At 37.9% G+C, this 25,616-nt stretch overlaps 1 protein-coding gene across 1 annotated transcript in view; it reads right to left on the bottom strand.

The window, feature by feature from the left end:
- Positions 1–21,069, bottom strand: part of oprm1 (opioid receptor, mu 1) — a 32,324-nt gene extending 11,255 nt beyond the window's left edge. The window contains exon 1 of the mRNA XM_017463208.3: positions 20,459–21,069. Coding sequence (XP_017318697.1) covers positions 20,459–20,712 — 254 coding nt within the window. The 5' untranslated portion in view covers positions 20,713–21,069. The remainder of the gene's footprint in view (positions 1–20,458) is intronic.
- Positions 21,070–25,616: the final 4,547 nt, after the last annotated feature.

Here is a 25,616-nt window from a genome sequence, read left to right as displayed (position 1 = left end):
CAGAACAATACCAGTGTGTGAGCTCACTAACACTGGCAAATTATAATGATTAGGCTCCTCTATAGCACTTCAGTGTGAGGAATAGTCAGGCTTGTAAATTGAGTTTGGTGTAGTCTGCATACAGATATTGTTTTTCTTGTCTGTCTGTTTGCACATCCTTGTTTTTTTTTTTTTTTTTTTAATGTTTCCCACCCAAGAGCTCAAGTTCTCAACATTCAAAAGAGAGGTCAGATAACTTGAACTTTCATATGCATCCTTGAGTGACACATCTCTTATATACAATAGTTTAGGCAAAAGAGCTAGGCATTGCTGAAGTCAATGTCAATGTCAAGTTTATTTATATAGCACCATTAAAAACAGCATAGATTGACCAAAGTGCTTTACAACAATAATTACAAAAGCTGAAATAGGAATAAGATAAAAAAAATAATAAAATATTGTAACAGTCGTTACATAGCAATCATATAACAACTATAAAACGATCAGTAATATCTCTATGACTGGTTAAATACCAAGGAAAATAAACAAGTTTTTAACTTGGATTTGAAAATAATTCAAGTACAAGCAGTTCTAATATGTAGAGGCAGGCTATTCCAAACCTCAGGGCAAGCTACAGCGAAAGCATGATCACCCCTAAGCTTCTGTCTAGATCTGGGAACCGTTAGTAGCGCTTGATCACATGACCTGAAAATTCTAGAGGGGTTATGAAAGGATAAGAGCTCCATAAGGCATAAAGGAGCTAGACTGTAAAGAGATTTGTAAACTAGTAGCAGTGTACTGTATTGCACCAATAGCTTTCTTAATCTGAGAAGTGAACTTGGTTCAGCTGAACACAAACAACTGAAAGGTTTGTGTTCATGTCTAATTCTGATTATTTTGTTATTTTTATGAGGTTTCTGTCCTTCAGTGTGGATGTTTTCCATTGCCACGATGAGCAGTGATTTGAGCTCCACAGTCAGCTAACTCAGTGTTTCTGGTACATTGTTTAAAAACAGTAAGCAGGCTGTTGAAATTAATGGTCTTTGGGAAAGCATAATTACAGTTTATGCCTAACACGAATAAAGTCAGTGGCGAGGGCTTGTGGCATATGCTATTATACAAACACTGATGAATAATTTCTAGATGAATGCCCTGAGGCGCCAGTGTGAGGACAAATCATGAGTTCATTAATATTCTGCACAACTGGTCAATGAAAATTAAAATCCACTTGGCCTGTTATCTAATGCTGGGCAATATGACAATATAATATTGATATTGTGGCAAATTGTGTAACAATTTTTGCTTTTCTGAAATATAATCTTTTTTATTAACTTAATAATCATAAAATTCACTAAAAGCATGAGTTGATGTAATTTTTTTTTACTTAATCATTAAAAATGTACTGTTTTACATTTTTATAGATTTAAAGTGCACCTGTTATGCTTTTTAAACATGCCTAATTGTCTCATACAATAGATTTACATGCATCCAAGGTCAAAAAACACTTTTCATTTTCTCATAATTTACATTGCAGCATCACTACTTCTTTTCAGGGTCACAAATAACTCATTCAAGGATCCGTTCACTCTAAACTCCTCCTTTCAGAAAGACTACTCTGCTCTGATTGGTCAGATGTTCCAGTCTGTTGTGATTGGTCTACAGCTTACAGTGCGTGTCAGAAAGGAAACAACCATTACCATATCTGAACTTCAGCTCAGTAATAATGTTGGTTTTACTTTACCAATTTTGGCCCGAGTCCGATAGTGATACATCGGAAGATCAACCCGAATCACCATCGCGAGCACGATGAGAACAGGGTGTTTCTCAATTTTTAAGTTTATATGCAGTTTGGCAATAGCGTGTTAGCCGGTTAACAGAGGCCAACAGCTAACAGGTTAACAGCTGTGCACTGGCTGTAGACGTGTAAAACACATAACTATGCATTTGGAACACTCGGTAGAAAATATACACATAAATACTTACAGGTTGTGATCCAGATGGTCCAAATAAAGTGGGTATGGCCCCATCTTTAATGAATAATTGTTTCGTAAGTCCCATGTTGACTTCAGCTAGATTTGAGAAGCAGTTGTCAAGGTAATGACGGGAATACAAATGAAGGTCAGAGTTGAACTGCTTTGACATCGTTTTAAAATTAATTTTAACCACTGACATTTTACATCCTCATCCTAGTGGTTTTGCTTTTGCAGCGCAGAAAACAACATCTTCTAGACATGAACCCAATTTTTTCAGGACACACCTACAACTGTAATGATTGAGGGCAGCTCAAAGTACACACTGCTCGTGAGCAGCCAATGAAGATCAGAGGCGGGTTTTTTTGTTATAAACACACGTAAGTTTGTACAGGAAGTAAGTCTGGTATTACTGATGACTCGGTTTAGCTGTTCAGAATCGGTTCTTTCTTTTGAAAATCAATAACTCCATTTGTCGTGCACTTTGATTTTTGAAACTTTGCAGACTTTTTACATTCACAAACAGCTCTATAACGCACTACATGAAAGGTAATATCTGAAAAAGCATAATAGGTGCACTTTAAAATGTTTTCTTCTTTTTAGTGTTAAATCTTTATTTTCATTTTAAAAAAAATCAGGTTTGAACATAAAAAAAGCATCTTCGTTCACAAAAATCAGGGATTTAAAAAAAAAAAAAAATACAACCTGATTAGTGATACATATCTTGTATAGCAGAAATGTGAAAATATTTTTGTCATATGGCTCAACCCTAGTACCATCTCTATACTGTCCATCCAACATGATCTCACAAATACAAGTTTGAAAGATTCTCCTTGTAAGTCCGGGTGAGCTTTTCTTATGGATTTATGCGTCCTTCCTACAAGATTTGTTGTTAATAGTTGGTTAATGGAACCCATTTATAATACATTTTCTATTATGACACATAGTCACTGAAGTAAAGGCCACGCACACCACACATTTTTCACTTACCACATCATCATGTCAACATGTTCAGCTCAGTGATCATTCATTGATGTTTGTTGTCTATCCAGATAAGCTTCCTTTCCCTGAAATTTCAGTTCATGTCATGGATGGAACATTGATTAGTAATAAAACCTCTTCTCCTCTTCTTGAACATTTAGCAACACTGATTGTCTTTGCTTATCTATATTTTATTGCACACTAAACACACATGCGGATGGATTAACATTTATGGCTGTACCATTAACGCACATTAAATCTGCATCATAGCCTCATGCCATGAAGATTAAGAGTTCTAAACATATACTCTTTTACCTTTAATTAAAATACAAATATTACAATAAAATCAGGCAATGTGTCAGAGTGATTCATGTAATTGTCTCTAAACCTGTATTTTGGTGCGAGTAATGAGTTATGAGTAATCCAGGCTTTTTGTTAATTCATCTGAATCAAAGTTGAAGTGCACACACACTTGACTTCACCTTGAATGTAACAGTGTAATGTAAATAGTTCATCATGCTTTCCTAGCCATGACAAAATAAAAATAAGACTTTTCTTTTTTCTATTCTAAAAGAATTAGAAAAGATTATTCATCTTTTTTTACACACCAACTGTATTGAACATAAAGTTATTGCTACCATGAATGAAAACTCAAGACAAAGGTAATATAAAAGTATATGCAAAATTCACTTAAAGCACTGTATATAAAGAAAGACCTTTTTTAATTTTTTGGGGTCATGAATTTTCAGTGCTCATATCAATGCCAACAAAGTCATGGTTTATTCTTTACTTTTATTATATTTTGGCCATTTAAAATGGAGGAAAGTTTCACTGACTGGTGCTGAAATAATTGTATTTTAATTGTGGAAGTGCATCTGAAATGGCTAACACACCTAAATAGACAAGACAATATGAAAATGTCAAGGGTCTGCTTTTATTTCTCTAAATGCAAAGTTTTAGATGATGGTTTCCAAGAAGCAATGTGACTGTATGACGAGGGATTACACAAGAGTAGAACTATGCTACTATCAATTTCCATGCATCCCTCTAGCCATCTTCAAAGGTGGGAGTGGGAAGTAACATATGTAACTGTGGGTCTGGAACCCACATACTTCCTTGTCCTTTGGAACCTGTACCAGCTCTGTGAGAAGGTTCTAGGGAATGACTGACGTATGATGATATTTGGTGTCAGCGTACATGTGCACAATGAAAACAGCTGTCACACATAATGAGCAAAACACTACTATGAAAATGTCACGGTTCAGCTTTTAATTTTCTAATTACAGGGTTTCATAACAGGTTTTCCAGGAAGCATTGTGACTGCATGACCAGGGCCTTGGAACTATTAGCATAGGTAAATCCACCATTGAAAAAATTTGGACACAAATGCAGGGGTCAAAACAGAGCCAGTCAGAGGACAATAGGGAAAGCAGTAGCTGTAGGGCCAGCTAATATAATTGAGCAAGGCTAAGCTCTGTGCCTTTCAAAGATAAAACTACATAAATTTATGGTTTTATTATTTGGCCTCCAAATCAACCTTGTTTGCAAAAACAGCACCACCGATGGTTGCAAATAAAATACAAAGAATGGTATGAAGAAGACAGCCCAGACTGTAGATTCATGCAATCTATCAGTAACAGTCATGTCAAGTGACTACACAATGTTAAACCAGCTTCACGACCACATCCATAACAGGTCATCAATAGTGATTGAGGAGCATGTAAAATATAGCCACATAAATAATGAATGCAAACAAACGTGGATTATATTGTTCACCCCTCAAAGGGATTTGGAGGAGAAAGTAAAATAGACAGATAGTCCAAGGTCACATTATCCAAGCAAAGTTTAGTGTTTTTTGGTTCAAGCAAAAAAAAACAACAAAAAAAAACATTTAAAATGTTCTGTTTACAGTGTTTAGAATTCAGAAGAAACACAGCATGGACCCAGTAGAGCATTACAAATCAGAAACACTTTAAAAAAAGAAATTGCTTGTAGTTCAGCTCACATTATTCTTATTATGCTACTGAGACCTTGTGATATAATGCATTGCTCAACACTAATAGCTTCGCTGTCAAGCAATTGATAGATTACAGATTTTACCCTTCCCATCTAACATCTTGACAAGCTGTCACCGTGTAACCACAACTGCAACCAGCACACAGACATACAGCAGACAAACTGTCTGAAATCTCTCATTATGACAATACCTACTGCATTGGATTCAGTACCTACTGCTTGGCTGTTGATACATTACGTACTGATCACTATAAATGGTAAACATGAATACAATCTGGATTCTGACAGCTATTCCACGCCAGTCCCATTGCATTACGGGACAGCACAGTATCCACAGTGCACAGTGCTTCCATACTGCAGAATCAAGGCAGAAGCAGTAGGTCATCTGGGTATTTCTTGCCTACTGTTTTATGAATACTGAGAATTCAGACATACTACTCCCCTTGGATACCACTTTTTCCACCACTGTGTGGTAGGACAGTAGGGCTCACAGGTGCAGCCAGTGAGCTTAAACAAGGCAGTAAAAATGAGGAGCAGGTGCAACCAATCAATCACAAGTGATCATTAAGAAGAGCAGGAAGAAAAGACCATATAAGGAAGCTGGAAAAGCTTAACAGAAGTTTGGGAAGCCAAATGGGTCATTAGCAGGGTGGATACGCATTCCATGTTTAAATGTTTATGCATGATATCAGGTTCTATAAACATACACAAAAAACAGGACCTCTTTGGATAATTTCCATGACAATGGAACTCTAGGGACATCAAGGAACTATGGAAACTATGGATTATTAAAAATGGGCTTAAGCTGAGAAACAATGCCCATGAACAAGCCATAGACCCTCAGTGCCTGGAGCTTTATAACTTCAGTCTTGTTGAGCTGGTTGCAAACTGAGTCTTGTTAAACATTTTAAGTGCCTAATCAGCGAAAATACACTCAAGCAGCATTTTTGTATTCGTAAACAAATTCTCAAAGGAAGCGTTACAGTGTCAGAAAAAGAAGGATTACTTGTTCTCTTTTCACCTTCCTGCCTTTGATGAGTTCTGGACCAAAATACCATTGTTTCCTAACCTTATTCTTATACTCTGATTTATTATTAAGACAAAACCTTACTCTTTAAAAGAAACAAAACAAAAAAAAAACAAAGAACAAACACCACTTTCACATAATTACATACAGTATACTGTATCTGGTACAGTGTCAGGTCACCAGTATTTTCACAGCAGCCATGAAACATTTATGAGTCAGTGTCATCAAAAGCTTTTGCCATTGTTCCAAGTTTGCCATCTATGTGACTTCTTTTACTTCAACTTAGTTCAAGGTTTATCCTTTGGCAGCAAACCTACAACCTTATGGTCAATTTTTTGCAGTGGCAAATGTCACACCACTCTGAACACATTCAAAATCGCTGGTCCAGAACTGGGGCATTGGACAGCGAATATACTGCTCCAGTTTGTTGGAAGATGACCAGAGAGTTTACAGATATTGAAGGCAATTGCTAGTACCACTGGCTGGGTACTCTCCAAAAATCCTCTCCAGTGCTTTCTCAAGTTGTATTGTTGTTGTATACATGTTCAAATAATTAATTAATTTGTCTTAAAAAAAAAAAGTCTGCTCATGTATAGCCTACAGTGTTACCTTACAATTATCAACAATTATGCATAGACCTTCCTCAAACATGTGAGTCTTCACTTCATCTGTGTCTGCCCTTATTATAACCAAACCTAGACCTTTGTTTTCAGTTAAATGTAACAAAACATCCATCCTAACTTTGAACTCTTCCAGTTGGTAATGGAACCTCAGCCAGATGGAGAAATAAAAATGGAATTTCTATTACCATTTAGAAATGACACAAATCTGATTTTCTGCCTTAATATGACAAATCTGATTTTTTTTGGGGGACTCTTTTCAAATCCTTTCAAATCAGACCTGAGCCAATTTCATATGTGGTTCAAGACTGGACTGATAAGTGGTCTTGCAAAATGAATGAGATTGGTCAGATTGGAAAGTAAGAGGATCTTGTCATTATCATACAGTCTCAGCAGCGACAGCAGTGAATATACAGAGCATCCAGAAAGTATCCACAGCGCTTCACTTTTTCCACATTTTGTTATGTTACAGCCTTATTCCAAAGATGAATGCGGCAATGTACAGAGACATCCTTGATGAAAACCTGCTCCAGAGCGCTCTGGACCTCAGACTGGGGCGAAGGTTCATCTTCCAACAGGACAACGACCCTAAGCACACAGCCAAGATAACAAAGGAGTGGCTACAGGACAACTCTGTGAATGTCCTTGAGTGGCCAACCAGAGCCCAGACATGAACCCGATTGAACATCTCTGGAGAGATCTGAAAATGGCTGTGCACCGACACTCCCCATCCAACCTGATGGAGCTTGAGAGGTCCTGCAAAGAAGAATGGGAGAAACTGCCCAGAAATAGGTGTGCCAAGCTTGTAGCATCATACTCAAAAATACTTGAGGCTGTAATTGGTGCCAAAGGTGCTTCAACAAAGTATTGAGCAAAGGCTGTGATTACTTATGTACATGTGCTGATTTGTTTTTTATTTTTAATAAATTTGCAAAGATTTCAAACAAACTTCTTTCACGTTGTCATTATGGGGTATTGTTTGTAGAATTTTGAGGAAAATAATAATAAAGGAATAAGGCTGTAACATAACAAAATGTGGGAAAAGTGAAGCGCTGTGAATACCGTATATCCCCTCATTCTTACCACTTGTTATGAATGACTAAGGAAATTTGGCCCATGTGTTACCTCATATTTATACCCCTATGAAACAGGTCATGGTTGAACAATTTCCTCTTCCTAGTCACCCAGGTGTACTAAAAAATATGTCAGTGGAAATATACTTCAAATATATTTTTCTCATATGAACTCATAGGGGTACCAACAATTGTTGCACACCTATATTTAACCTTTTTTTTTTTATAAACCTGTGTTGTGTTTACAATTGTTTGATATCCATGAGAGCAGAGTATTTTTGTGTTGTTTTTTTTAAATAAAAGATCACAAGGTTAAACAGTAAAGACAAGTTTTCACAGACTTCTTTGCTCATATTTACCAACAGTGCGAATATTAGTGGAGGGCACTGTACTCAGAGGTGGGATGCGGAAATTGGTGATTCATGTGAAATGGAAGGAATCTACTGAGCCCAAGTAGTGTTTAAAAAATTGCCCAAGAAATCCCAACAGTATCATAGTAAAGACAGACATGGGTCACATGGGGTGGTTATGAATGTGAACCGTAAAAATAAACAGATCTGATCTGAGCAAGGAAAAAAGTGAATTGTGCAATGAAGCTTTTAAAGACAACATAGCCCAACAGCAATATCTTTTTGAACCCTGTTTCCTTACCTCAACCTTCACTCTCTGACTTACATGCTTTTTCTGATTCATACGGTCGCTTGGCAATCTGGATTCAAAAGATCCAGCCTGGATTTGGAGTAACACCAGGAGTTTCCTTGTGTATACAAGTGGGCTACGGCTCATGTTAATCACTGGATTTCTGGCAGCAAAAGAAAACAGTCATGCAAATTGTTGAGGCTCGTATTTATAGCTGGAATGTAGAAACTCCAGCTGACAGGACAAACAAACATAAATCAATATAAACTAAAGGACAGGAACACTAAATATTGTCCAAAAACAAACATACTTCAAGGATGAAGCATTTAGTCAGCATATAAATCTGCAAGCAAAACACAAAACAGAAAGAAACCTGCAGAAAGTCCTACAGCCCTCCCAATCTGTAATCAGAATCTCTTACAAAAAAGACCCATTTAAAAAGGAATCTCATAAAATTCACATTAATCATTTCCTGTATTGTTCTATCAAAAACACATATGACTCGAACATGAACAGTGGTGCTCTACTCATTGCACCATGGTTTCTCTTCATCGCTTCATTACTGCAGAAAGCATGGACTGATGTCTGATGGAGGAGGGGACACTGGGTGCAAAAAATCAGCTCTTCCAGATTCTCCATGACAACAAAGAGCTCAGGCACTATTAGAATTATCTTCAGTTTCCCTTTCTGCACACTAAAAATTGATTTTCCACATGCTTGTGCAGAGCCACTCCTTGTTGGGATGTGGAAGGGTCCCACTACACACCAGATGTTGATTTGTGGGGGCTATAAACTGTGACAATCTAAATGCAATTATCCATTGCAGAGGGTGGCACTGGCACCTGACGGGGATTTCTGAATGCTGGTGTGGTAACTTTCGATTTTCAGAGTATTGAGCTGAGAGATGTAATTACTGTCTGAATAATTAATGATGTGTAATAGGCATAAGACATACTTATACCTTATAGCTTATACCTTCCTGTGATTAATCTGATTGATGTATGTCAGTGTATACCTTTATAAGAAATTAGCTGTATTCCTGAGAGTGATTACATGTTTCTGGTACCATTTAGCCCTTGTAACTCTACAATTATTTTTGCATTTGAAAACATGCATTTTACCATTCAAAAATGTCTGGCAACAATCTCTTTTTTATTTCTCTGCTGAAAATGGCTTAAATGAGTAACAGTGTTGAGAGTTATTTTTAGCATACAATTAGCAAATACACAAACTAGCATCCATGCTGTTGTCATATGAAGACATTAAGGATATTTACTTAAAATGATTATTTTTAATCAGTTACATACTTTTGATCTATAATTTTGGTAACACACAACCCCAATTCCCCCAAAGTTGGACACTGTGTAAAATATAATGTAAAATGTAAATAAAAACAGAATCAAATCTCATATAAATTTGGTAACAGGGTTGGACATGAAGTGAAGTGACATCTTCAATCAATCAATCAATCAATCAATCAATATATATATATATATATATATATATATATATATATATATATATATATATATATATATATATATATATATATATAACACACAACCCCAAAAGTTGGGACGCTGTGAAAAATGAAAATGAATTTCAATAAAAACAGAATGCAATGATTTGCAAATCTCATAAACCCATATGTTATTCACAATAGAACATAGAAAACATATAAAATGTTTGAATTTAATGGCCCCAACACGGTTAAAAAATTTGGGACGGGGACAACAAAAGGATGGAAAAATAAGTGTTACTAAAATGAAACAGCTGGAGGAACATTTTGCCACTAATTAAGTTAACTGGGAACAGGTCAGTAACATGATTGGGTATAAAAGAGTATATTAGAGAGGCAGAGACTCTCAGAATAAAAGACAGATGGAATTTGAATGAAAGCATATGTTGCTCTAAAACCTGTACATACCTTTCAGCGTTGATGGTGCCTTTCCAGATGTGCTCACTGCCCATTCCATAGGCACTAATGCACCCCCATACCACCAGAGATGCAGGCATTTGTACTGAGCGCTGATGGTCCCTCTCCTCTTTACCCCTCTTTAGTTTAGAGGATGCAGTGTCCATGGTTTCCAAAACCATCTGTCTGACCACAGAACAGTTTTCCACTTTGCCTCAGTCCATTTTAAATGAACTTTGGCCCAGAGAAGACGGCGGCATTTCTGGATCATGTTCACATATGGCTTCTTCTTTGCATGATAGAGCTTTAACCAGCATTTGTGGATGGCACGATGAACTGTGTTCAGAGATAATGAGTTCTGGTGGTGTTTCTGAATCCAGGCAGTGATTTCCATTACAGAATCATGCCTGTTTTTAATGCAGTGCAGCCTGCAGGCCCGAAGATCACGGGCATGCAATATTGATTTTCACCCTTGTCCCTTGCCCATAGAGATTTCTCCAGATTCTCTGAATCTTTTGATGAAATTATTTACTGTAGATGATGAGATATTCATAGTCTTCACAATATTACATTGAGGAACATTATTCTGAAATTGTACCACAAATTGTAGATGCAGTTTTTTGCAGACTGGTGAACCTCTGCTCATCTTTACTTCTGAAAGACTCTGCCTCACTAAGGTACTCTTTTTATACCTAATCATGTTACTGACCTGTTGACAATTAACCTCCAGCTGTTTCTTTTTAGTAGCACTTACTTTTCCAGCCTTTTGTTGCCCCGTCCCAACTTTTTTGAGACGTGTAGCAGCCATCAAATTCAAAATGACCTTTTTGGAATTGGGTTTGTATGTATACATATATATTGTATATACTGTATGTACAGTTATGTGAAAAAATAATGGAAATGGTTGGTTTTTCTGACATATTTGGACAAGCAAACATTTGATCCTCTTTGAAACAGTGCCTATTAATAAAGGTGATACACTATCGAATGACACATAAAATTGATATTTTGTAGTCATTTTCATAATTTAAATTAACAAAAAAACTGATCAGTCACATGGAAAAAGTAAGTACACTTCTACGTTTATCACACCTTCAAATCGATAAAATTAGAAGCAGATGTTCAAGATTGGGGGCCAGTGATTAGAACCTGCTTATAGAATGCAGTTGGAACCTGTCTTATTTATACCCCTCTCCTATCTAGTCCCTGGTGTTCCCTTTGTTATTGAGGTGTGTGGTGTCATCATGCCGATATCTAAAGAGTTCCCTAAAGCCAAGTTCACACTACATGACCTTCAGCGTCGGCAGATCGCTGTGCTGTACACTCTACACGACTTGCTCTCTTGTAATCAGGAATTGTGAAGTTGTTGTGGTGTTCCCATTACGTGATTGCTCGGCGACAGTGGGGTCACACACTACACGAGCTGACAATGACTCCATCACCTGATGACTCTATCTGGTGTCCCAACCTACATTTTGTCACGAAAACACACGCAAGAATTGACACGGATATACGACACGAAAACCATGCAAATAAACAACCGTGAAACGGGTTGTTTATTTGAAGATGGAAGTAGGACAGAAACAAGTGGTGTGAGCTTTTTGCACGATGATTTGTGCTGAAGAAACCCCAAAAAGGAAAAGACAAAGAAAGCGGGTGAAAGAATTGATTAAATGTGGGCAGCAGGGATTGTGTGTGCTACAGAAAGAGTTGGAGGTGAGTAAAAAGGTTTCACAGGTTTCCCTTCCTCACGGTGACCTCACCCCATGCCTTGCTCTCTCATTGGCTGTAGCGCGAAGCCGCAAGCACTGCCAGTGATGACAATTTTCCCACCACAGGATGTGGAGTTGCCCGACAGCTCCAGATATTTAGCATGCCAAATATCTTTGTGGTGTCGCCGATACCTCGGTGATGTGACGGCGAGCCTCTGAGACAAGGCATTGAGTAGTTCACACATAACGATCGACTGCCGATAGGCGAGCGCCAATTGCACGCGGAGTTGCCTCCGATCAAAGGGTTTTTGTCGGTGAGCTTGGCGACTTGAAAATCGCGCTTAAAATCGGGTAGTGTGAACTAGGCTTAAGACCTTCAGAAAAAATGTTCTGGATGCCTATGAGTCTGGAAAGGGATTTAAAAAGATCTCCAAATTACATCATTCCACTATAAGAAAATCATCTACAAATGGTGCAGATTTCCAAAAACTCCCAATATGTCCAGGACTGGCCATCCCAGTAAATTCAGCCCAAGAGCAGACCATCTGACGCCAAAAGAATTCTCCAAGAACCCCAAAATTTCATCACAGCATCTGCTAGTAAGTCTTGCGACTGTTGATGTCAAAGTGCATGCTTGTACAATCAGAAAGATTTTGACCAGCATGGGAGGAATGTCAGGAAATTGCCTTTGCAAGACTACAGTTTGCCAATCAGCATATAGGCAAAGAACAGGCCTTTTGGAATAATGTGCTCTGGACAGATGAATCAAAGATAAAGTTGTTTGGCCACAGTAACAGCAGACATGTTTGACGCAGACCAAAGACAGCTTTTCAGGAGAAGCACCTCATACCAACTGTGAAGCACGGTGGAGGAAATGTTATGTTTTGGGGTTGCTTCACTGCCTCGAGGACTGGACAGCTTGCATTCATTGATTCAACTATGAATTCTGCATCATATCAAAGAGTGCTTGAAGATACATTAATGTGAGGCCATCTGTCCAAAAGTTTAAGTTGAAACGAAAGTGGACCCTTCAGCAGAATAATGATCCTACCCACCAAGGAATGGCTCAAAAAGAAGAAATGGAGGGTTATGGAATGGTCTAGCCAAAGCCCGGATTTGAATCCCATTGAAATATTGTGGGGGATTTGAAACAGACAATACATGCAAGAAAACCCTCAAACATCTTGCAACACAAAGAATATTGCATGGAAAAGTGGTCAAACATTACAGAAGATTATCGGTGGACAAGAAGTTATTTCTCCTACAATAAGTTATTTATGCTAAAGGGGGCAACACTAGCTTCTGACGCCAAGGGTATACTTACTTTCTGCACAAAATAATATCACATCTATTGATATTTCAGTTGCATAAATGATTGATAAACTATGTTTCCTTGTGGACTACTTGCCATTGTTGTGGGACACTAAAATGTACAGTTTTCACAACCTATAATGGATGACTCATTTATTTTTAAAGCATTTGACTCAAGTCAAAAAAAATTTCTCTGTTGAATATGTAACCTATCACTAATCAAAAAATTCTTGTTCCTTGTTTCCAAAGTGCACATTTTCCATCTCCTTATGTAAATAATAACCCACTTAGTGATGCTTATTTCTACTTGACTTGGATTAACTGGATTAAATTCAGTGTCAGAAGCGAGTTGTCTCAGATGTTGAGATTTGGGTTGATTCCCAATGAAAGATCATACTTTTGTTGGTTTCTTTAATCTCCAATTTATTGCTTGCTGACTGTTTGGATTATTATAGTAGGACAGGTTACCACTGAGAAAAGCAGCGTTTTGAGGAGGTATTGCCATTATTTCAGACAGCAGGAGTCCAGCACAGCTCCTGCACCAGTGGGCAAAAACATTGCCTTAATATGGTCCTGTATTATCAGTGCATATTTATTTGGTACCTGAGGTATAATTTAATAGCATATAATACAGGCCAGTAAACATGTATCGACCCGCAATCAAATCATTAATAATCACAGGCAGGTTGTACCTGCAAGCTGGGTTGCTGCTGCATAGAATGAGGTGCTTTTCCTCTCAAAATTGCTGAATTTGCTTGAACTGGCTTCACAGAGCAAGAATCATTTTACAATATGCCTGTTTTTTATTATTATTATTATTTATTTATTTAAAAAAAATTTTTTTTATAGAATATGTGGTCAACAGTTCCTGTCAAATAACCATGTTTGGTGGGGAAAAAAATATATGCCCTCAGCATTCAGTAAAAAGGTAAGTCACTGTGAATAATTCAGACATCTGAATCGGCAGTTCTTGGGAACTATCATAGTTTCCTTTAATAAAGGTCCATAAAATCCTGATATATGATAAAAAGCCCATTCCTTACTGACAGCCCCAATGGTCCTTTATCAGATTAGCCTGACATTGTAAATATCAGGACTGACCTATGTAAAAAATAAATATAAATATAAATAAAGCCTTTATATGGTTTGCTATTTACACAACATGGCATGTTTTCCTGCGGGAAAAAAGGTTGATACCCTGAATGGGAAGAGCTGTAAAGAGCAAGGAATTTATAGAAACACGTCCTTAGAGAAAACAAATGTAGTTCATGTACTCTGCTAAAATCACTGTTTAAGATGTCCACTCTATATGTGCAGCCATTGATCTGTAGCTTGACCAGTATGGTTTTGGGAAACCCTGATTGTGGCATGGATACTGGAATGCTGTGATATGTTACTATAATTATATATGTGAATTTGTATCAGCAGCAAAAACATGATGACGATATCCTAATCATCTTTAAAATTCTGAAAGTAATTCCAGTTTCCTGTGTTACTTAGTAGAACATTCTTGCAGGCTGCATCAAGTGAAGCACTTTCATAAGCTTTAAATCAATGTGGTGATCCCATGATAAATTAGAGGTAACACAGTTAGTTAGTTTTATTTAATCTAGAGACTGGAGAACATCCCAGGAACACTTTGTATGAGGTGGGAATACACTCTGAATTGAAAAGCAGTCCATCACAACTCATGCACACACACATTCACATATTCATTCACGCCTAGGGGCAATTTAGCGTAGCCAGTCCACAGGCCTGTTTTTGAGAGATTGGAGGAAACCGGGGAACCCAGAGGACGTGCACAGACAACATGCAAGACTCCACGCAGATAGTAACTCTGGGGACCCTGGGGCTGTGAGGCAGAAACATAACTGCTGCACCACCATTTAATTCTGTGATCAGACAATGGATGGTATAGGCTCTTTCTTACCCCACTGGCTCCCACACAGCCGTCATGAAGCTGTATATGCAACACTGCAAAAATAAATTGCTCTTTGGCTCTTTTGTTTAAGGCCCACGACCAAAAGCAATCAGCCAGCTGTATTTACACACGTCACTGCTCACTGCTATTTAACACAGAACATTAGTGAAAGTCAGTGAACAGCATTAAAGTTCAATGAACTGCACAGAAAGGTTCTGAGTATAATAGAGTGAACACCTAATGCCACCGAACAGTTGTGTGAATATCAGTCCTAACCAGGGCTGAAAATTACAGGATTGTAAATCACTTTTATCCATATTTCATGGTGAACGATGTGGTGATATCATAAATATCATATTGGTTTAGGAAACAACCTTTACAATATACACACATGCACACAAACACACACACACACCGTAGTTTGCATGGGAGACATTTTTCCTTTGATCCCACAGACCCATTCTCAGGAATTTAATCAGCACACAGTTCCTTACGGTGAGCTAATCAGCTAGGGGTCCATCTTGCCATAAAACACATCTTGCCAGAAAACAGTCATTCCCATTTGGTATCTTGGTCACTATACATTTCAAAGAGGCTCAGGGGTATAAGAAGATATACTTGGGAAAACCCAAAGTTGGCTTGTAACATCAGTGGGCTGGTTTTTACCATCAGATATGCTTTGACATCACGCGTCATATCCGTGACGCAGATCAACATTTTGTAAGTCCTCTTTGTTTCTGTTTTCTGTATTTCGTTCATTTCTGCTTGTACAATAAACCCATTCATTACTTTATCTCTGAATACTTAGTGGTTCTTCCATAAGAAAGCAGGTTGCATTAAAAGTGCATGACTGTATTTATATGGTTATTAGAAATAGTTTCCTAAGCTAAAGTTGTTGTATGTTAGACACATTAAAATCAACCTCTTACAAGAGAATGTAAAAGGCTAATACTTGCAAGTTTCAAGGAAACCTCTGACAAGCAAATAGGAAAGGCCTAGGCTTGAATATCGATATAAACCTCTGAGCTAACAAAAATATTGTTTATTATAGGCTGTAGAAAAGCCTCTGAAGTAGGAACGTCATTTCAATGAAATTTTAGCATGAAACTGTTTAAGACTGAATATAATCAGAACACTGAGATATTATACTTCCAGCACTAACTAGAAGATTATCTTTTGGAGTGAGATAATTAATTAAATGGAGTCCGATACAGTGGAGGAAATAAGTATTGGACGCGTATTTACTGAACATTTTGTTTCAGTAAATATATTTCCAATGAGACTATTCACATGAAATTTTCACCAGACCTCAGTATTAACTCAAGAAATCTGGAAATACAAAAAATTCACAACATTAAAGTCCATAAATAAAGTTATGTGTAAGAAAGTTTAATGACACAGGAAAAAAGCATTGAACACATTACGAAAAAGCAGTTCTCCAAGGCAAGGTAAGGCAAGAAACCAGCTGAAATCTGTAAATAAATATACCCCCATCTGTGCAAATTAATATCAGCTGGGTTAGTAAATTGATGGTCTATAAAAGGACTTTTCGTTGCCAAAGTGTCACACAAGAAACATCTCATGATGGATAAAAGCAAAGAGCTCTCCCAAGACCTTCTGAATCTTATTGTTGTGAAACATATTGATGGAATTGGATACAGACGTATTTCAAAACTTCTGAATCCTCCAGTATGCACCATTGGGGCCATTATCCGCAAGTGGAAGCAACATCACTCCATCATTAACCGGCCACGCACAGGAGCTCCTCGCAGTATTTCTGAGCAGGGAGTCAGAAGAATAGACCAAGAGCCGAGACCCACTCGGAAAGAGCTCCAGAAATACTTGAACAATAGGCATTGTACTCCACTGCTCACGCTCACCACGCAAGACTCCATTACTAAAGAAAAAGCATGTTAAAGCTTGTTAAAAGTTTGCTATAACTCATTTGGACAAGCCTATGAAATACTGGGAGAGTGTAGTCTGGTCAGACGAGAGCAAAATGAGACGAGAGCAAAATTTTTGGCTGTCATACTACATGCCATGTTTGGAGAAGAAATGGCACTGCACATCACTCTAAAAACACTATACCAACAGTGAAGTTTGGAGGTGGAAGCATCATGGTGTGGGGCTGTGTTCATCACATGGTACTGGCAGACTTCATATAATTGAAGGAATGATGAATGGAGCCCTTTACCGGGAGATTCTTGAGAAGAATCTGCTGCCATCCACCAGGATGATGAAGAAGAGATGTCAGTGGACCTTCCTTCAGGACACCGATCCAACACATACAGTAAAGGAAACTCTCAATTGCTTTCAGAGAGAGAGAAAAAATCAAGGCCTCTGAATGGCCCAGTCAATCCCGTGACTTGAATCCAATTGAACAAGATTTAAAGATTAAATGTTTAGAAGAATGGACCAAAATCACACCTGAATACTGCGGCCAATTAATTTCTTCATACAGGAAGCATCTTGTAGCTGTCACTACAAACAAAGGCTTCTCCACTAAGTATTAAATAAATTTCAGTTAGCACGTTCAATACTTTTTTCCTGTGTCATTCCACTTTATTACACACAACTTCATTTATGGACTTTACTGTTGTGAATTCTTTATATTTCCAGATTTATTGAGTTAATACTAAGGTCTGGTGAAAATTTCATGTGAATAGCCTCATTGGAAATATATTTAGTGAAAATTTTTTTGAAGCGTCCAATCTTTATTTCCCCCACATAAATCATAAATTAAAACATGCATTCAACCTTCAGCTGCACCTATTTCCATCTTTGGTCATAGGACAGCAGTGGGCTAAATAATTAACCCTTAATATTTTAACCCTACAACCTTTTTGTTCCATTACATGCAAATAATGTAAATGTATCCTCAAATGTACCAGAGGTAACGTAAAGCAAATGAGGCTTCCTAGGTAAAAGATATACAGTGCCTCCAAAAAAAGTCTTCACCCCCGACTCCCCCCATGATTATTTCTCTTTTTGCTGTATTGCGCCACCAAATTTAAGCTTATCAGAAAGCGATTTTTTTCTGCTCTTTTTGAAGTAAATAAAATGAAATAAAGTATCAGGTATCAATTACAGGGTTGTCTCGGATGAGTCTCTATGAGCTTTGCACATTTTGATTTTGCCATTTTCTTCCATTTCTCAATGCACATTTTGCCAGATTAGATGCAGAATGCTGGGGGACAGCAATTGTCAGGTCATGCAACATATTTCCAATTGGATTTAACTCTGGGCTAGTTTTTGCCATCAGCTTTGCCTCATTGGCCTGTTGAATCATATATTTTCACCCTAAATGCAGAAGTCTGTCTGACTTCAACAGACTGTTCTCCTCAACATCCATGCTGCTTGTGATGGCAATAAGTTTTCCAGTTCCTCCTGCTGAAAAGCAATACTAGATGCTACCACCAACATGTTTGATCACATGAATGGTGTTACCTGAGTATTTGGCTGTATTTGGTTTGCACCAATTATTATGGTTTGACTTTAGACAAAATGGCTCAAATTTAGTCTCTTTTTCCAGAGCTTTTCTCAGCTTTTCTAACATGGCCTAACATGGAAATGGTTTTCTTCTGGCCATGCTTGCATAGAAGCCAGATCTGTGAAGAGCTGATGATATTGTTGAGGTCTGCACATGTTCTCCTTCATCCACTGAGCTCTGTAAGTCCTTCAGTGTTGAAGCAAGACTCTTCTTTGACAACTGCCCTTCTTGCCTGTGCACTCAGTTTGGCCTGATCTTGGTAGTATTGGAGTTGTGCCATATTTTTTCCACTTTGTTATAATGGATTTCACATTACTCCTAAAAAAGGTTCATATAATTCGAACGCTGTAATAACCTTCTGCAGCTTTTTTCCTCCTAACAACTTCATCTCACAGCTTTACAAGCAGTTACTCTGTCTTCATGAGAGCAGGACTGATCTGATCTTCCGTTTTTATCTGTGACGCCTCCAAAAGTCAGAGATATTTACCGTGAAAGCATACAATTGAACACAAGTGGATTTAAAATTAACACAGGTGTACCCTGTTTAACGTATTTAATGTGACTCTTGGAAATTAAACACTAGTCACAATTTACACGGCCAAAAGAAACTTATGAATTATGTAGCCATATTCTTAATATAAATTGATTTCTGTAGAGAATCCCTTCAAAATTTGCAGAAAAAAGACCCCTTTCGAATATATTTAAATTTAATGTTGCAATACAGCAAAAAGAGAAATAATCATTGAGGGGTGAATACTTTCCGGAAGCACGGTATGTACCAAAGACATACCTTTGAGGGTACAACTTCAAAGACTGGCCTTTTATACACTGAACGATACAGGCTAGTGTTGATACCTTTTTTTCCTGAGAGTGCTCTGCATCTACATGACTAAACATCTCTAACTGTGTGTGTAAATCTTTCAACATGTGCTCTGTCACTTCTTGAGGAGAACGCCTGCCATTTTAACACACATATTTACTCACAGTTAACAAACACTTCCATGATGTCATGTTAAATCATTAAAAATCACTGAACACCGTTAAGCAGTACTGATCATTTAGCCCTTAACATCAATTAGCAGTTGTAGATTAATTTTTTTTTTAAATGACTGACAATTACCGCTAAAAAAAAACATAGTACCACAAGATACTGACCATTATGCAAAGGTACTGAATATCACTAAATTGTCAGGAATCTTTTCATTCCCAAAAATACAATCAATAAAATGAATAGCGCATCCAATAATGCACCCAAACAATGCATCTTAAATACATTTTACAGTTAATTTGATTTTCCAAGTGTGTGCCCAGCTGTTTATCCTGAAGCAGTTTAAACTCTCAAAATTTGGTACCAAACTGTACTTTTCTTTGTTGCTGGTGTGGTACCTTGAAGGGTATCTTTTGTTCCTTTAGCATGTATCTTTATACTTGTAAAAACCATTAAAGGTACACAGGACCACTGAAGTACGTTTACAATAAAAGCCTCACATGCACTTAAAAGATGCCCTCCACAGGTGCATAAAAAGCATATATCCTTGATGGTAGAAATGAAAAGTACACTATGGTACCTTTATTTCTCAGAGTGTACAACCTAGTGGGGTTTCCCCCCGATATAGTAGTGTAGATCATTAAATATCACTGACAATAAATAAGACTTTCAACAGGTAGAGTATTACATCATAAGTAGAAAGAAGTGCCTGCGCTTGTTTGTTTGTTTATTTGTTTGTTTGTTTAGGGGGAGGGGTGTCATGGTCAGGAAAGTGCTGCTGACCTGAGCCAAAGGTGCCATCCCTGCAGGACTTACCTGATGATCACATACATGACGAGAACGTTGCCCACCAGCCCCACCACACACACGATGGAGTAAAGCGCGGTGATGATGATGGCGATGATGACAGGGGTCGAGCCTTTGTTCGTGTCGGTGGTTGGCTCACACCTGTCCTCCGGCAGAGTCTCGTTCCCACCGCCACCGGAGCTCAAGTTGGGGCACAAGGCGCTGATGTTGGACAGATGGGAGAGGTGATAGAGAGGCGCTGAGATGTTCACCATGCTCTCCATGGCTCTCGGTGGATTCGGTTCGAGTTGCGTTGCGGTGTGCCTCTCTCTCTCTCTCTCTCTCTCTCTCTCTCGCCTATCGACACCTGTTCTGTTCAATGCTGCGCTGTTCAGAGCGCGCGCCGGTGTCCGTGCTGCTTCGACGAGCTTAAACGCGCGAGAGCCTCGCGCGCACACCGCTGTACACCACGTTTATCTGATCACTTAGCCAATGCGTCCTGTCTTATCAGCGTAACACAACATACAAATGGATAGGAGGGCTTCTCTTTCTCATTTTTATCCGACAAAATGACGTCACGCGCGAAGACACGTGACCCAAGGCTCCCGCTTTTGAAGCGCGCGTCAGCCGCGCGCTTGAGACGAAGCGCGAGCGCGGACCGAGTCGAAGTCCTCAGGTCTGATTATTCGTCAGTGGCGTGTCCAGGCTGTAAAACATGGGATGGCTTGGTGTAAAAATGTATTGAGCACACAATGGAATTGTTTTTATTTTGCATTAATACTCAAAAGATACCTAGACTTCAATGATGAGATAAACATCGCCTATATAATATGAACTACTATCAATTGACAGGATTAATACTTCTCAGAGATTTAATTGGAGCTCAGAACCGAGGTGGCACCGGTGCTAATTTCAAGGATGGCGATTTAGTGCTCACTCCGCAAAACACACCAAATGCCAGCAGACTTCTAATGCATGAAATTGCTTGCGCTGGCACTTAATACTAATTAATCAGTATGCTAATTAATCTGTTTACATTAATTTAGAAGACCTACACACCAGGGTAACACAGCTCATACAAAATATACAGATAACTAATCAAAAATGACACATGCTCTGATCACTTATATCCATAAACATATACACATAAACAAAGTAAACAAGCCTCCTTCCCTTTCAATACACACACACCAATACAGTTCCTGCTATTACAGCTTGCTTCAATGTTGAATGTCATTTCATAATAAAATGAACAACATCCTATGTCATGTCTGAGCAGTACAGACCCTGCTTCTCCAGCAGTAATTGATTTTGATAATGGTAGCCTAATGCAAGGCTCTATGACCTTATTTTCCTTGGAAATGTTAAATGGATTGAATTATGGTCTGAAAATATGTTAAGTAATTTCCCAGCATTCCAGTCCTTAGGGTAAAGCCATTTGCAGGTTGTGAGATCTGTCATTCTGTAAGTGGTGTGAAAGTGTTGTGGTATCCCCCCTTGCAGAAATAATTGGAGTAGGACTCAGCTGGTTGACAACATAGAAAGGACATTACTGTGAATGTGTACATATAGCATTGATTAATTCATGCAAATTGTTACATTTTTCACACAACAAATTAAAAAGCTGCAATGTTTATTTAAGTCAAACTAGACCTAAATTGCACACTCATTTTAAACACTTCGCTCTCAGAAAAAGGATATTAAACTGCACCTGTCCTTGTTGCCATGGTGGTATCGTCATGAGCACCTTTAGTATGTATCTTTTATCTAGAAATGTGCATTAAACATTTAAACATTTACTCTAAAAGTTAATTACAGTCCAATTATGTATCTTAAATAATTTTTAATTGTATACTTATCAGCCATACTTTCTTCTCTTATTTTTAACAAAATTGCACAATTCTCTGTACACTGAAGTTGATTGTATAGATTTTGTGTAAAAGTTGTAAAAAAAAAAAAAATAATAATAATAAAAAAAAAAACAAAGAAAGAAAGAAAGAAAGAAAGAAAAAGAAAAGAAAAAAGAAACAAAAAAATTGCTTCAGAACACTAAATGGAACCCTTTTTTTTCTAACAATGTACATTTACTTCCATCAATCCATCCATCCATCCATCCATCCATCCATGGAGCCTATCCCAGGGAACTTTGCGCACAAGGCAGGGAACAAGGCATGGTACAAACCCATTGTAGGGCACAATCACACATTCACACACTATGAACAGTCTTGAAATGTCAGTCAGCCTGGAGGAAAACCCCGAAGCACAGGGAGAACATGTAAACTCTGCACAGACAGGGTGAAGGCAAGATTTGAACCCCCAAACCTGTAGGTGCTTAATCTTTAATAATCTTCCTAATGCAACATTTCAGGTTAAAAACTCACACTACGAGTCACAGTCAATGAATTTTCTAAAAACAGTCCAAAGTCGTTGCCTTTGTCTTGCTTGTAAGATATCCAGCAGGGTTTTTCATTTAACAAGCATCTAGAACATAAAACAACTTCTTTAGAGCTACCTTCATACATTTTTCAGTTCTAATCGCACACTCGATCCAGGGCTTCATCAGGGCTTCAGTAGCAACTGATGATAGAGCCTGGATCAGTAGGTGCACTGTCTTTTTATACTGGCATTTTCAATGATTGCGATCAAAGATCATATTACAGAGATCAAATCACAGACATGATATGGTAAAGACCAGAAAATACCCAAAAGACAAAGGATTAGGGCAAGGGTTAAGAGCTGTACAACTAGAAAACACTCAAAGAGATTGGTGAGTATGAAAATATGGCCCTTGACAAAGCATGATATTTTTATTTTGGCTTTGAAGTGCAATATACAAAATGCTTGACAGGCATGTGAGATTAAACATGGAGCATTCATACACAAGCTAATGATATTTTTAAAAAATGAAATAGTCACATGGATAGATGTGAACAAAGATCAGACATGTGGTTAGGGAGTAGCAAAGCTCAGGGAAACAAGAAACAAAGTTTGCACACCTCCATTCTTTAAACAAAGGCCCAAGAACTTTCCTCCACAGACACTGTCATGGAAAATGCTTTGTTAATTTTCTCCACACGTACATTACATTGATTGTCTTTTGCATTACCTTTTTGCTGTCGGAATTTATTTGTCATCTTGGCCTGGACTTGAAACTATGAATCCATGTAGATTATTTAGAAATCTTGTATTGCTATGCCTTTAACATTTTGTAAGGATCTCTAGATAGAGTGTCTGACTAATGATTAAATAAAGTGTAAACTGCAGGGTGTGTTGGTATTAAATTCCTCAAGGTGGTATTACGACTATGGTGGGATATCCTGGTCTGGATTATCTTCATGCAGCACTTTGAAATGCTGCACTCATAGTTGTACCATTTCTGGCATGAAGAAATGACATAATGTAAAGTTTTGTTAAAATTGACACGCTGATATGATATAAATCCTGACTGATTCACTAGGAGTGATATAAAAGACAATCTGTAGCAAAAGGTTAGAAGTGACTTCTCAAACACTACGTAGTACAATACAGTGAGAGCTTGAGGTTTGTCCAATTCAGGTGTTTTTGCAAAGGGCAGAGTCTAGTCAGAAATAATACCATCTGTCTGACCTTTTCACTTCATTTTAGTGTCCCATTACAAACTAGCTTTTTAAAAATCAAAATATACTCTATTATTCAGAATATTTGTGCATAATAGGACAGTGATTTGCAAAAACGTAGGATTAGCATTACATTAGAGTTATATTGCAGAAAACAACTACAGCATCAACATGATGGCACAGCAGGTAGCGTTGCCATTTCACAGTTCCTAAGGTTTGGGTTAATTACTGTTCAGAGTTCCCCATGTTTCTCTGTATTCTGAGGATACACTCGCTTTATCCTAATGAGGATAAATTGATCACTGAAGGTAAATGAATCACAGTGTATGTATATGTAGGCTTTTTTTTATTATTATTATTAACATACATTTATTATTCAGCAAAATCAGGATTTTAGCTGAATCTTACCTATCCTATAAAAATATCAGAATATAAAAAATGCTGGGGGGTTTTTCTACCCAAATGCCTGCTGGGTGAATTTCTATTTCTCCAAATTGACACTGGCCAGCATCTAGACTGGCAGTATGAAACAACGGCTAGCATATTACCTTTTACCCTGCGATTTGGTTTCTTTACTTGGTTACCACATACAGTAAATGTATGTTCCCAGGTACAGAAATGAAAATTTACTGAAATGTATTATGTTAACCTGTAAAGCCAAGAACAAAGGGGAGAGCTGGCATATTACAGGAAATGGCTTTTGAGTCATTTTAAGTCATTATGTATGTACCACTTTTATTTCTGAATCTGTTTTTTTTCCCCATCACTAAATATAGCCAAGAATCATTTACTTTCATGGGAAAAGACAATTTGATGGACATTTCAAACGACCAACCACAGACCTTTCCCTGCGTCTGTTAGCAAACGCAGGATAATAATTTTCCAAACATCTTAATATTATCTTAATAATAAACACTAAATGTATATGATAATCTATAGACTAATTAAATATAACATCCATCCATCCATCCATCCATCCATCTTCTATACCGCTTATCCTTTTCAGGGTCACGGGGTACCTGGAGCCTATCCCAGGGAGCATCGGGCACAAGGCGGAGTACACCCTGGACAGGGTGCCAATCCATCTCAGGGCACACAATCACACACACACACACTCACACACCCATTCATACTCTACGGACACTTTAGACATGCCAATCAACCTACCATGCATGTCTTTGAACTGGGGGAGGAAACCGGATTACCCGGAGGAAACCCCCGCAGCATGGGGAGAACATGCAAACTCCGCACACACAGAGCCATGGGAATCGAACCCCCGATAAATATAACATATACATGTTATATACTGTACATAAGTATAATTATTATATTATATAGTTGAATTGTGCTGATTACAATTATATAGTACACTTATATAATTGTTAATTGTGTCTCCAAGGTGCCAATAATTCTGGAACTGACCAATGTGCGCACACACCTGGGATGGCCCTTTTTGTGTAGGTTTGGCTCTCTTAAATACACTTGGGTCCTCTTCTAGGCAGAATCATTACAGCTCTGGTCGTCTCCTTTTAACTTCTCAGTTATTATCATAACAGTGGATATGGATATATTCAGGCTTTCTATAGGCTTTC

Source organism: Ictalurus punctatus, chromosome 3, assembly GCF_001660625.3.
Source record: "Ictalurus punctatus breed USDA103 chromosome 3, Coco_2.0, whole genome shotgun sequence".
NCBI lineage: Eukaryota > Metazoa > Chordata > Actinopteri > Siluriformes > Ictaluridae > Ictalurus > Ictalurus punctatus.
Note: the sequence above shows the minus strand (reverse complement) of the source record. Positions and strands in the feature narration are given on the sequence as shown.